Source organism: Convolutriloba macropyga, chromosome 2 (assembly GCF_964194025.1).
Source record: "Convolutriloba macropyga chromosome 2, txConMacr16.3, whole genome shotgun sequence".
Taxonomy (NCBI): Eukaryota; Metazoa; Xenacoelomorpha; order Acoela; family Convolutidae; genus Convolutriloba; species Convolutriloba macropyga.
In genome coordinates, this window is record NC_134469.1 from 37,558,470 (window position 1) to 37,573,316 (window position 14,847).

The 14,847-nt window shown below is 35.8% G+C and overlaps 2 protein-coding genes across 3 annotated transcripts in view; both read right to left on the reverse strand.

Annotated features, from left to right (window-relative positions):
- LOC142358640 (uncharacterized) overlaps positions 1-14,847 on the reverse strand; it is a 478,284-nt gene that overhangs the window by 53,920 nt on the left and 409,517 nt on the right. The gene's annotated exons all lie outside the window — the stretch shown is intronic.
- Positions 1-14,847, reverse strand: part of LOC142358639 (protein phosphatase 1 regulatory subunit 21-like) — a 169,268-nt gene that overhangs the window by 10,438 nt on the left and 143,983 nt on the right. The window contains exons 5-6 of the mRNA XM_075410102.1: positions 14,396-14,838; positions 7,024-7,634 (exon numbers count right to left, since the gene is read on the reverse strand). Of these exons, the coding sequence (XP_075266217.1) occupies positions 7,024-7,634; positions 14,396-14,838 (1,054 nt within the window). The remainder of the gene's footprint in view (positions 1-7,023; positions 7,635-14,395; positions 14,839-14,847) is intronic.

Consider the following 14,847-nt stretch of genomic DNA (forward strand, 5'->3'; position numbering starts at 1 on the left):
TTAAGACAAGTTTTAGCAAGCAATTAAAAGATTTTTTTCATCTCGCAGGCAGTACTAATCAAGTTTATAACAGTTAGGCAAAATATAAAAACCAGTTTTCTATAGTTCTTTGAAAAAAAAACTAAATTGTTTTTGGCAAAATGACGCTTCGACAAAAATCATGTAAGTTCGCTAATATAGTTATGGTACAGCTATGGTATATTGCTATATTGAAGTAAGATTTCCTGCTTTCGCTGTTGGGTGTAAACAATGCCTGGACAATTCCTATCTCCCATTAGAGAGCCCTATCGACAACGTAAAAATGTGTAGTAGAAAAACCAGGATGAGATTCATAATTGGATAAACGCATAATCGTTTCACAGCTGTTATTAATTGGTAATTAAAGGTCAGTTTGCAAAAAATTTTTTTGAAGTCTTTAAGCAATGTTTTGTCTGAACGCTTTGACGTTTTTGTCCTGGAAATCTTCATGGATTTTAATCCACTGAACTCAGTTGCTAAAACTTTACTACTAAAGATCAAATGACAAGTGCACGCCAAAATCAATTTGGATCAATGTAATGATCAATTCGACGCTCTAATAACATCATTTGTTACGCTAAACTTCCGTTAAAAAACCGGTCGGATTTAAGGAAAGCATTTGACACCGTCCATCTTAAAATTTTGTTACAAAAAGCTCAGGTAAACAACAGAAGCTCTTCAAAACTTAAAAACTGCAAAATTGTTACTATTGCTCTGATGATGAAACACTCCGGACACAAATAAAAGAACCAGCCTATTGATCAAAGCTTGCATGGTGCGATAGATGCTTTCTATATACAGCATAAAGATACCGGTGAAGATCAGATGCCGCGCAAAAAATGCTTTACAAAATTGAATATACTGGACAAATTTTTAAAAGCTTTACGGCTTCACTGCGATGCAGTAAATTGATCATCAATTTGCCTGATTACACTTAAATTCACAAAGTGAGTTACGCAAGCTTTAAAGAGGTTAGTCATGTGTTCAAAAATCTTCACATAATCGACCAAAAGACTCACGCAAAGAAGAGCAAGAAAATGACCTCGAATAACACAAACTGAGCTTCTGAACGTTTGTGAAATGCTGTTTTGAGCTTTGAAAGCGTGACCAAGCGGTCAGATAAAAATGAATGCATCCGACTAACTTTAATACCATAGACGCACAAGTTATCAGTAACCAATAGTCTTGGGGAAACCAAAAAGGAATGGACTTTCTAAAAAAGTAGGTAAGAGCACAGTTGACTACTATCGTGATTGCTCAAAATATTATAGGCAAAGCGCAATAAAAATCCATAGATATATAAACAAATAGGAAAATAGCATATTTGATTCATCGAGAAAGCAGTTGACTACTATCGTGATTGCTCAAAATATTATAGGCAGAGCGCAATAAAAATCCATAGATATAAAAAACAAACAGTAAAATAGCTTATTTGATTCATCGAGAAAGCAAATCAGAAAATTAGGACAAGTTTTTGCAAGCAATTAAAATATTTTTTCCATCTCGCAGGGAGTACTACTCAAGTTTGTAACAGTTAGGCAAAATATAAAAACCAGTCTTCTGTAGTTTTTCAAAAAAAAAAAACAATTGTTTTGGCAAAATGACGCTTTGACAAAAATCATGTAAGTTCGCTAATATAGTTATGGTACAGCTATGGTTTATTGCTATATTGAAGTAGGATTTCCTGCTTCCTGCTTTCGCTGTCAGGTGTAATCAATGCCTGGACAATTCGAATCTCCCATTAGAAAGCCCTATCGACAACGTAGAAATGTGTAGTACAAAAGCCAGGATGAGATTCATAATTGGATAAACGCATAATCGTTTCACAGCTGTTATTAATTGGTAATTAAAAATCAGTTTGCAAAAAATATTTTTTTGAAGTTTTTAAGCAATGTTTTGTCTGAACGCTTTGACGTTTTTGTCCTGGAAATCTTCATGGATTTTACTCCACTGAACTCAGTTGCTAAAACTTTACTACTAAAGAACAAATGACAAATGCACGCCAAAATCAATTTGGATCAATGTAATGATCAATTCGACGCTCTAATAACATCATTTTATACATAAACCTTCCGGTAAAAAACCGGTCGGATTTAAGGAAAGCATTTGACACCGTCGATCTTAAAATTTTGTTACAAAAAGGTCAGGTAAACAAGAGAAGCTTTTCAAAACTTAAAAACCGCAAAATTGTTACTATTGCTCTGATGATGAAACACTCCGGACACAAAAAAAAGAACCAGCCTAGTGATCAAAGCTTGCATGGTGCGATAGATGCTTTCTATATACAGCATAATGATACCGGTGAAGATCAGATGCCGCGCAAAAAATGCTTTACAAAATTGTATATACTGGACAAATTTTTAAAAAGCTTTACGGCTTCACAACGATGCAGTAAATTGATCATCAATTTGCCTGATTACACTTAAATTCACAAAGTGAGTATTACTCAAGCTTTAAAGAGGTTAGTCATGTGTGTTCAAAAATCTTAACATAATCGACCAAAAGACTCACGCAAACAAGAGCAAAAAAATGACCTCAATAACACAAACTGAGCTTCTGAACGTTCGTAAAATGCTGTTTTGAGCTTTGAAAGCGTGATCAAACGGTCAGATAAAAATGAATGCATCCGACTAACTTTAATACCATAGACGCACAAGTCATCAATAACCAATAGTCTTGTGGAAACCAAAAAGCAATGGACTTTTTAAAAAAAATAGGTAAGAGCACAGTTGACTACTATCGTGATTGCTCAAAATATTATAGGCAAAGCGCAAAAAAATCCATAGATATATGAACAAATAGGAAAATAGCTTATTGATTCATCGAGAAAGCAAATCAGAAAATTAGGACAAGTTTTAGCAAGCAATTAAAAGATTTTTTTCATCTCGCAGGCAGTACTAATCAAGTTTATAACAGTTAGGCAAAATATAAAAACCAGTTTTCTATAGTTTTTTTTAAAAAAAAAAACAATTGTTTTTGGCAAAAAGACGCTTCGACAAAAATCATTTAACTTCGCTAATATAGTTATGGTACAGTTATGGTTTATTGCAAGATTGAAGTACGATTTCCTGCTTCCTGCTTTTGCTGTCAGGTGTAATTAACGCCTGGACAATTCGAATCTCCCATTAGAAAGCCCTATCGACAACGTAAAAAGGTGTAGCAGAAAAACCAGGATGAGATTCAAAACTGGAAAAACGCATAATCGTTTCACAGCTGTTATTATTTGGTAATTATTGGTAAGTTTGCAAAAATTACTTTTTTGAAGTTTTTAAGCAATGTTTTGTCTGAACGCTTTGACGTTTTTGTCCGGGAAATCTTCATGGATTTCAATCCACTGACCTCAGTTGCTAAAACTTCACTACTAAAGATCAAATGACAAGTGCACGCCAAAATCAATTTGGATCAATGTAATGACCAATTCGACGCTCTAATAACATCATTTGTTACACTAACCTTCCAGTAAACAACCGGTCGGATTTAAGGAAAGCATTTGACACCGTCGATCATAAAATTTTGTTACAAAAAGCTCAGGTAAACAACAGAAGCTATTCAAAACTTAAAAACCGCAAAATTGTTACTATTGCTCTGATGATGAAACACTCCGGACACAAATAAGAGAACCAGCCTATTGATCAAAGCTTGCATGGTGCGAAAGATGCTTTATATATACAGCATAATGATACCGGTGAAGATCAGATGCCGCGCAAATGCTTTACAAAATTGTATATACTGGACAAATTTTTAAAAAGCTTTACGGCTTCACTGCGATGCAGTAAATTGATAATCAATTTGCCTGATTACACTTAAATTCACAAAGTGAGTTACTCAAGCTTTCAAGAAGTTAGTCATGTGTGTTCAAAAATCTTCACATAATCTACCAAAAGAGTCACGCAAAGAAGAGCAAGAAAATGACCTCAATAACACAAACTGATCTTCTGAACGTTCGTCAAATGCTGTTTTGAGCTTTGAAAGCGTGACCAAACGGTCAGATAAAAATGAATGCATCCGACTAACTTTAATACCATAGACGCACAAGTCATCAATAACCAATAGTCTTGCGGAAACCAAAAAGGAATGGACTTTTAAAAAAAATAGGTAAGAGCACAGTTGACTACTATCGTGATTGCTCAAAATATTATAGGCAAAGCGCAAAAAAATCCATAGATATATGAACAAATAGGAAAATAGCTTATTGATTCATCGAGAAAGCAAATCAGAAAATTAGGACAAGTTTTAGCAAGCAATTAAAAGATTTTTTTCATCTCGCAGGCAGTACTAATCAAGTTTATAACAGTTAGGCCAAATATAAAAAGCAGTTTTCTATAGTTTTTCAAAAAAAAACAATTGTTTTTGGCAAAATGATGCTTTGACAAAAATTATGTAAGTTCGCTAACATAGTTATGGTAGAGCTATGGTTTATTGCTATATTGAAGTAAGATTTCCTGCGTCCTGTTTTCGCTGTTGGGTGTAAGCAATGCCTGGACAATTCCAATCTCCCATTAGAGAGCCCTATCGACAACGTAAAAATGTGTAGTAGAAAAACCAGGATGAGATTCATAATTGGATAAACGCATAATCGTTTCACAGCTGTTATTAATTGGTAATTATTGGTAAGTTTGCAAAAATTACTTTTGAAGTTTTTAAGCAATGTTTTGTCTGAACGCTTTGACGTTTTTGTCCTGGAATTCTTCATGGATTTCAATCCACTGAACTCAGTTGCTAAAACTTTACTACTAAAGATCAAATGACAAGTGCACGCCAAAATCAATTTGGATCAATGTAATGATCAATTCGACGCTATAATAACATCATTTGTTACACTAACCTTCCGGTAACAAACCGGTCGGATTTAAGGAAAGCATTTGACACCGTCGATCTTAAAATTTTGTTACAAAAATGTTACCGTTATAGATTTCACAAGGAAACGAAGAATTGTTATCTCAAAAACTGATAACAATACAAAAAAATGAACCAAAAAGCAATTGTCGCAAGCAGTAGAATCAGGGGTGCGTCAGGGCTATGTTCTTGGACGGTTATTATTTCTTATCTATATTAACGACATCAAATCGTTATATAACAAATCGACCGGTTTGTTACACAAGGACAGACCTGATTTTATATGCTGACAACACATCGATTGTAATCGAAAGCAGGAACCAAGATTTCTCCAATAATCATTAATAAGCGCTAGAGATAACGAACGATTGGATAAAAGAGAACACTGCTAAATTTGCTCAACTGCAAAGAAAATGTTCCAAATGGTAGATCTGAAAAGCATTTTAACTAGCAACCGATCGAGTATGAAAAATTGTTTGAATAATAGAAATAGAAAACTTTTAAATACAGTTTTAAATGTCGAAACCAAGTTTGTAGACGAGGTAAGAAAAAGACTCAACAAGCACGAGACACGTAAACCGGCATATAACTTTTTAGACAATTAATGAAGATAGCTGACAGCTTCGTAGATCTGCAGTCTAAAAAACAGTTAAAAAGATAGACCAAACTATTCTTTTCATTAAGGTATGAGATGTTATATTTTGATTGAGAATCTGTATAAAATATTGGTGCCTCTATTAGCTGCTCTCAAGCAACCTTCATTTAGACACACATTCACTTGACCTTATCTCTTAATTGAAGTGAAAAGTCAACTTCAAAGTCAGGAATTCATTTTTGAGAGTGAGAGTAAGTTTCATTGCATGTTTAAGTGACATACGACATACTATGCAGGATTAAACAGCTGTATTCAGAAAATTTTCTAGCACTTTTTAACCAAAACCCTGCCAATCCCGGTAGGAAATTTACTAAATCCCGAAAATCCTAGTGGGAAATTGCCTAAGTCCCGGCGATCCCGGTGAGATACTCGCAAATTCCCCAATTTTCCCAGTGGGGAATTTTAGTTTACCCGGAAATCCCAATGGGAAAATTGTGTTCCCCACTTTTCCCATCGGGAAAAACCGAGAACTTGCCTATACTTACTTAAACTTGCATATCCCAAAAATTTCCCACTTGAATTTCCCGGTGGGAAATGTTAGAAAAAAGCGGGAAGAAAATGGGAACTTGCCAAAATTTTCGAGAAGCGGTGCAACGGGAAGTCATGTGTGGCCAAAAACTATTACGCGAAAAAACCGCTCCACTAAAACAAACTAAAACAAAAAATCTATTACGCGAATAGAATGCTCAACTAAAAAACGCGCTCCACTGGCGTCACGCACGCACTTCAGTTGAAATTGCATGAACGAATGAACAAATAGCAGATTTGAAGTGGCTGTGACGTCGTATGGTTGTAAAAATCTTGACGACAAAATGCAACAACCAAGCGAAGGCCAATAATAGCCAAGCTATCGCAGCTACTAATTAGTTAATCATTCTCACCTAACTAATTCTTAAAAACGCTGTTTTTTATCCACATTGGTCACCTTATAAATATAATATATTCTCAGCGAGAGGCACTTGAAAACAGGTCAGTTGGACCTAATAGTTACTCTTGTTTGATGTGGTTGTCATTTGTATGTTTATTTACGTAAAAGGTGTACTATCTTATTTTCGGTATCCATTGTAAAAAGTTGGTCTGTTTTGTGTACCAACCGTTAAAAAATTATTTTTATTATTTGAAGCACCCAAGAAAAGAAGTTGTAGCGGCCTACCCATTGAAACACAAGAGTCAATCGACACCCCTCTCTTACCCGCTAAAACAATTTAAAATTACTGAAGCACCTTATCCCACCCATTTTTGAGAGCAACTGGTTATTAATGAACGCTGTAGAGGGTATGGTATACCTTCGTCTGAAGGCCCTTTTAAAATAAAAACTGTCTATACTCGCATAAAGCAAATTAAATAAAGTATCTGATGAACGTTTCGCTCTCATTCTGATTATCATAACATTTTTTTTCTTGCCACCAAGATTATTCAAGCAACCACGAATCTCAGCAGATATAACAATACATCGCTTGAGCATATATTGCTATAAGCATTATGCAAAATCACTTCTCCATGAAATTAGTTACCTTCAATTTGGCCCGTTCTTCGGCAACTTGGGAAGCCATTGACTCACTGAGTGACAGCCTGTTGTACAGCAACTGTGCCTCATCCTTGTAGAAAAGCTCCTTTCCTTCACTACACGTCATATCCATATCATCTGAAATCTGTGCCTCTCCCATCTTCTCATCTTGTTTCTCTCTTTCAGTTCCTGTATCGCGGCTAGAACCCAATTCTTTCAGCTGATACCAAAGCAAGTTCAACTCGGATTGCTTTAAGGCCAATTGCTTTCTGATCAGTTCGATGGTCTGTACGGTTGGAGTCACTTGTCTTTGCTTCGCAACAAGTCCAATCGATGATGGTAAGGCGGGGTTGAGAGGGTTCGACTGCTCGCCACTTGACAAGGATTGCGCTGCAGCCGGGGCAGTTGACACAAAGCTGATACTATTTGTAGCACTTAAGGTTTCTGAGGCAATTATCCGATTAATGAAGAAGGAGTCGTTTTCACTAATGAAGTCTACCAGCTTCGCTGTACAGCGTGACAGTGAATGAGTTGCCGAAAACAGACACTCGTTGGCGATGCGCACTTTTCCCTCGACCTCTTCTATCTGATGCTCTATTCTAATTTTGTGATTCAGGTCTAAAAAATATAGCAAGATGATCCATAACATTCTGCTCAAGGGTTCATCTGAAGTAAACATAGCCAACAGAATGCTGAAACAGCTGCCTATAGTACCTAGGTAGAAACAGATCCAGAAATGAGTTACAGTTGCTGATGCATCACATAATTAATATTAAAAACCACTTTTACATGGCCTATTTTATTTTGGTCTCCATGCTGTATTACTAACAGTCTTAATTATATAGGAGCCATTCCCTGATATTGAGACGGTTTAGAGTAACCTTAACTAAATTTAATTTAGCATTAAAAATTCTTTTAAGAGTGCCTAAGTCATTCAAGATCGAAAAAACATATCACACAATTGAACTTAATACTCACTGCCAATAAGATTAATAAATGGCGTCACGCACGTAAAAGCAACTACAGAGCAGTAAAAGAGTCGCAAGAAAAGATCAACAAAATTGCTCTTTTGAAGTTTGCGCCATGTAAAACAAACATAGCCGGCAGATTGCCGGAATAGCTGCGAAAGAATAGACCTGCGTGCCATATAATAGAGATAGAAACAGATACAGATCTAAATTGAAAAAAAAAATCGACGCCGCTCAAAAAAACTAGGTAAAAAACATTCAGCGATAAATTAATAAAGCTTGTTAAAATTCATTCCGCAGAAGCCTTTTATTAGGGACCTTTACTGCACATATGAGTTCCTTTGACCTTAAAGTGCAGAAGTCATTTTATTGAGTGAGGTAAGTCACGTATGATCAAAATATAATCACGCAAATAACCTAAAAACTTTTGCTAAAGCGAGTGAGAAATAACGTCACTCGCGCAAATGCCGTTAGTGAGAGGAAGAAGTCATTCAGAAAATTTGCCCTTTACAGCTTTGCTGTGTGAACAAATGTAAAACGAAAAAAGAGCGTCAGACGACGAAACAAAAAAAACATAGCAGGACAAGTCCTGACGTACAATTCAAAGAATTTGCATTGACTAAACAAAAAACTAGACCTAGAACGGACTATGAGTGAATTGGGAAAACCATTTTTAAAATCAGATCAAAAAAACAAAAAAAAACAGAAAATCAATGTCAAAATGCCACTAGTGAGAACAAAAGACCACTAGCGAGAAATATAAATTTGGGTCTAACAAAAATTTAGGCCTAGAATGAACTACGAATTGATTGGCAAAACCATTTAGAAAATCCGGTCCAAAAAACTAAAAAAAACAGTAAAAACCAAAGTGAGATTGCCGAATGTGAACAAAAAAAACCACTAGCGAGAAAGAGAATTTTTGTTCAAACACCGTTTTCTCACTCTACTTTAAAATTAGAGCGAAAAAATTTCACGCCGCAAAACCACTCGCTTTTTCGCTCCCTTTCCTGTTTCGCGTGACCAAAATCACTACAATTTGACTTCAAAAATCATGAAAATGTGTGAACAGATCTTTAAAAAAAGACAGCGCCCCAATACAACTCAAATTCTTTGAATTGTAAAAAACCAAGAGCACCGCAATATAGCTCCGCTCAGCTTACAGCTATAAAAATGAACGCCAAACAAGGAAACAAAAATTATAGCTAGAATTCCGGCAGCGTTTCGAAACGCTGTTTCCATTCTGAAAAACAAACGTCATGAAGCCGAAGAAATTCTCATCTGTCTTGAGAGAGTTATTCTTTGCCTCACCGCCAAAAATAACTAAATTATTTGATAAAAATTTTCACCCTTGTCCTAACGAGAGGAATTTTTTACTAAGACAAAACTGCGCGCGATTTCTTCATTTCGTAGGCATACTCATCTTTCTTGATGACAGGTACAGAGATTGGCATCATTAGCAATAAGCACTGGACATAGTAACTAAGACTATGTAAAATAAAGTTCAAAGAACGGGCATCGCAAGCTAGGTTTTATGGGTTCATCTTGTTTCCACTTTTGATTGCGTTTCTCGATATTGACTCTGCTCATTTGAGATTGCTTGAAATTGGCACAATTGGTCACAGCAAAACAAATTCGTTGCACAAAAAGTAGAAAAAAGGTGCACAAAATTAGTAGACTGCTGAGAATAAGACTGTCACCGTTATACAGATTTTAATCTTTATTCCTCATGAATTAGAATAACTGAATTCCTGAAAATGTACAATATTTCACTATAAGAATCATATCTGGTAATGTTGAAAAACAGTTAAAACAGCAGATAAAAAAATCATAATTGTTTCTATTGTTGGAGATATGCTTGATAAAAATCCCCTTCAAATCAGGGAAAAGCCAAAGTAGGCACAACAATTAAAAAGCATAAACGATTTATTACAACTCTGACCAAAAATTTTTTCAGAAAAGTATCAGCACCTTCAATCGAATATATCAGTCATAAATATCTTAAGTAATTCAAAGAAATGTAATAAATGAAAGCAGTAGCAAACATTTTTTAAATCAAGAAAGTCTAAAATCAGGAAGTTTTAGAACTCAAAAGGGCAACAACAAAAAAACTAAAGAGCATAGCAAAAACTCATCATATATATATATATATATATATATATATATATATATATATATAAATATATTTCTGACAAAAAAGGAGTCAAAAACTAGAATTTTAGGAACACATTGTAAGAAAAAACACATCGAAATATTTTTTTAAAAAATTTAAGGAGAAAAACAATATTTCCTTATTAAGCTTTAAACGTTCAGTAATTCGATTAGTCATCTTCCTGTCAAAATAAGACAGTGTTGACTATTCATAGCTGTGAATAATCGTACCAAATAAGAAAAATAATGTTAAAATTGCCTTTATGAAATAAATTTATTGAACATCTAAGCCTCTTAAGGCCAAACCCCAATTGAATTATCAATAAAAAAGAATTCAAAATCCCAGGCGGGTCCGGAGAAGCTCTCTAGAAAAACAAAAATTAACAAAAAGTTAGACCAAAAAGCCTCCAGAACGGATTAAGGGGATCAAAACAGTCACGCATTGCAATAATGTCCTTACGAACGAAGCCATGTTTTCACTAAGTCAGTCCAAGCTGAGTAAAAACTCTTGAAAAGAGAATACGTGGCTATGGCCAGTTGCTGACGCCGCTAGAGCTTTCAATTAGAAACAAATTTTGGTCTCAGGAACAGATACCTTGAATTGAACTAATTGAGTTTATCAGCAAAAATGGTGGTCTCAGGATATCTAACCCCACACAAAGGTGTTGAGCAATTTAATATGACTAAAAACCACTTCAAGATTGATAATAGCAGTAAACCTCAACAGATAGGAGTTCAATATATAGGCGCTTAAAGTGAACGTTTATAGCATTAAACTTCTCTGTTCCAAAGAGTCAGATGCTGAAAAAACATCAATTATTCGATCACTTAAAAGAACATGTATTTGAATCAGAAAAAGAACGAGCGGACACTTCAAGAATGGCACTTCGTGATGGTTAATAGCCATAATTTCTGAGAGGAAGAACTTGTCCATCCAAGGAAGAATCCAGAAATGTCACAGCGATATGGATTTACACAACAATCTTCCTTTAAAGTAGGACGCGTGCGTGGTACAATTTGACATTCAGCATGCCCTCACCTGTAAAATAGGTCGACTAATACCTCACAGATAATAATTCCTAGATTGGGAGACTATGTCTTCCGTGGCCGTATGCGCAGAAAGATCTTGGAATTCGTGAGCATGCCGAAAACAGCTCGGCACTTAAGAGATCTTTTCATCAGGGGAGTTTGCAGCACTTAGGACAATGTCTAGTTTGATATTCGCGTCACTGACAGTGAAGCCAAATTTTGCAGTAAGAGAAATCCCTAAGATGTCCTTGAAGGCTGTGCTGAGGAGAAAAGTACCTAGTGGCTTGGCACCAAAGCATTATCGTTTATTTTTTAGCGAGGATGGCGTAATGGAAAAACGACAAAAAAACTTTTTGCTGTGATTAACCGAGCGACTGCTCTCTAAATGGGATCAACCATACAGCAGTTATCGCAGTTATCAAGTGGTTCAAGACAAGGCTTTGCTGTGAAACTAAATTAACTAAACAAAATGAGAATCAAGTACTGGGGCTGACAAAAAATCAAACAACTGACTAACGTCGGGCGAATCGCTCTCAAACGGCTGGCGAGCAGTTGGCGGCTCTGTGAGGCTAGATTTAGCTAAACGGGAGGGATGGGTTGAGCATTGAGATGCAGTGGATGAGGAAGTGGGTGCAGGTTGGGAGGGTGTTTAAGTGGCGAATTGAATACTTCGAGACCAGTGATCCATAAGGCTCCAAGAGAACTCAACACTTTTCCAGCCTTACCTGTTGGCCCTGTTTTTGAGGACGAAAAGTCAAACGGGTCAGATTCTACCGGGTCAGAACAGCCGTTAGAAAACTGGAAACTACTCAAGAGTCGCAAAATGTTACATGATGTTAGGGATTACCAGCAATTCCTAATGACTATGAATTAGTAAAAAGCTACTGTCAAAGTTTGATGTTCGAAATCAAAAGTCAACGTCCTAAGTCCTAAAACATAATTCATTCTTCAAAAACAAGACAAAACAAGTCAAAAAACACCTGCAGAATACCAACACTCCTCCTCTTCTAGTCGTAAAAAGACCGAAGCACTAAAAATGCTAAACTTTGTGTGAGAGCATTTAATTATGTCAACGGAGAAATTTATGTAAAAATGAAGGATCAAACAATAGACATAAACAAAACCCCGACTGGAGTTAATAAACAATTTGAAAATAGTTTGTGTTTAGTATATGTACAAACTGCTCAAAGGAAAACACTTGAAAAAACTCTACCGCTACGTCTGCTTAAATCAGAGGCCGTTAACATATACACTGATTACTAAAAAAAGTCAGTTCGCAGATTGAAAGAACAAATTATTGGTAAAAATCAAAGGTTAGCTGAAAAAAGAAGACTTCATAGCTCACCTAAAGTAAAAACATCAAAATAAAGAAATAACAGAACTGACTAATAAAAAAATATTAAAAGTTTTGTGAAAAACCTGATTACTCAATTTTTAGTTCAAGGGTTTGGTGGCAGGCAAGGCTAGGTAGGTGGAAATGGAAGCTTGAGGGTAGTTAGGCAACGGGTAGTTAGCTTTGGGGAGAGGGTAGGTAGCTAAGTGGGAGGGGTAGTATGTGAGATGGGTGAGTACAGGAGTAATAGGGAGGTGAGGTGGGTGGGGGTGACGTGGGGAGGTGACTGGGTGAAGATATTTTTTGGGTGAAGAAGGGACTGTTATGGGAAGAAAACTGCTTAAAGTGACCTTTTGGCCTTGAGAATTACCAGTTCCTAATTATTAAAAAAAAATATAGTATGAAAGCTACTGTTATGTGGGCAATCAGAAGTCAACGCTCTAAAACAGGATTCATTGATCAAAAACAGGTCAAAGGTCAACTTTAAAACAAAATTACTTCATTTCGAAATTACCTGTAGAATACCAACAATCCCCTTAGAGTCTTAAAAAAGACGGTAGCAATAATATAATATCTACAAACTTCGTTTGGGAGCAATTAATCATGTCAATTGAGAAATTCAGGTTAAATTGAAGGATGAAACAATGAACTAAAATGAAACAACAATTGATATTAATTAGAAATTTAGTTAATGTGTTCAGTATATGTACAAACTCAAGACACGTTTAAGGAAAACACCACGGAAAGCAAGATTTTAAAAAATGGCTAAACACTTAACTGTCACCATTCAATCAAAGCGTAATTTTAGTTTACGAAAGAATTTTAAAAAGTCATTCATTGAACGTAGCACAAGAAAAAATACTTCTCTTGTAGCTCAAAACGCCACCGGAACAGTGCTTCTGGTTAAAATATTACCAATAAAACAAATACACCTCTTCCGGTAGTAAAAACATAAACCGGCTAACGTCGGACGAATTGCTCTTGAGGGACAGGCGGTGAGATTTAATTCAGGGGTGAAGGTGATTTTTTACGAACGCAAAAAATTTTGACAATGCGAGAAACTAAAATAGAAAATCCATTTCACACGCCAATCAGGTAAAAAAAAATAGCTAATCTAATCTTTGAATATTTTTGTATAGACAAGTACTACAAATACGATCAAAATTAGGAAGATTTTTAAAACCAAGTTGAAATTGAAATTCAATTTTTGACAGTGCGCGAGACCACGAAATTTTCAAAAAATGCTTCGAACTTCGTTCGCGACCGATTACAAAACATAAGCGATTGCTCTTAATCTCTTACTGATTTGATCACAACATATCTAAACTTAGAGCGACAATTATTTGTGAGGGTTTTTCGAGGGTTCGAGAAGTCTTATACAAACGAGCTGTCAAAAGGGGGAAACATTAATCAAATTGTACTCTAAATGGCATCTGAAGTATTATGATGTCTGTAGGGGTTATTATATATCGCTATTAACATTTAATGTGAAAAAATGACACCAATTTTGACGCACCTTTCATTTAACTTTTAGTGGTAAACTGCCGCCAATTGAGTTCAGCGGGTTTAAAATTTAAATTAAGAAAGAAATTTAGATCACGCAAAAAATCAAGAGCGTAAAACGTTCAAGCGGAAATTTTGCATAAAAAAACGTTTACAATAATTGCTTCAAACTTCGTTCGAGAGCAATTAACAAGATTACTGCCATATAGCTACGCTCAGCTTGCAGCTTTAACTAATAGTTTCGAACATTTTATACCAGAAAATGCACTAGAAATTATATATCAATAGAACTGACTAATCAACTAAGCATGTTATTTATTTCAAGAAAACACTCAAATGAGTTACACTTTTTAAAATTAAAAAAAAAATTTCATTTAAAGGTTTTCGTTTAAACTAACTTTTAGACATGGCTTTCAGCTCGTTTCTAAGAGCGACCAGTGCATTTTTGAGTTGTTGCATGAAAGTCGCCGCAGCTCCCCCTGATGTGTCTGCCTGTTCAGAATTAGGGAAGAGCGACAGAACATCGTGCAACTGTTTAAAACACTTTGACAATTCAGTGTGGTGCGCAGCAACCTGTTCATTCTTAGAACGGAGCTCTTCTGTGACATGTGGTCGCTGGCTCTCTGTTATCTCGTAATAACTTCTCGTTTCATTCGATAGTCGCACAGCCCCTGATAGGTAAAGAAGGAAAGGCATGAGGAAAAGTGAGAAGGATAGTCTCCCGTTGCTGTCGGAGGCTTCGCTCGTGGTCTTCTCACTATCTGATGTGGACATTGCCAATGCAAACTGGCGAAAGTTGGCCACTGACTCTTTTATGGTTGTAGAAAGAGAGGCGTGTGAACTAAAACAC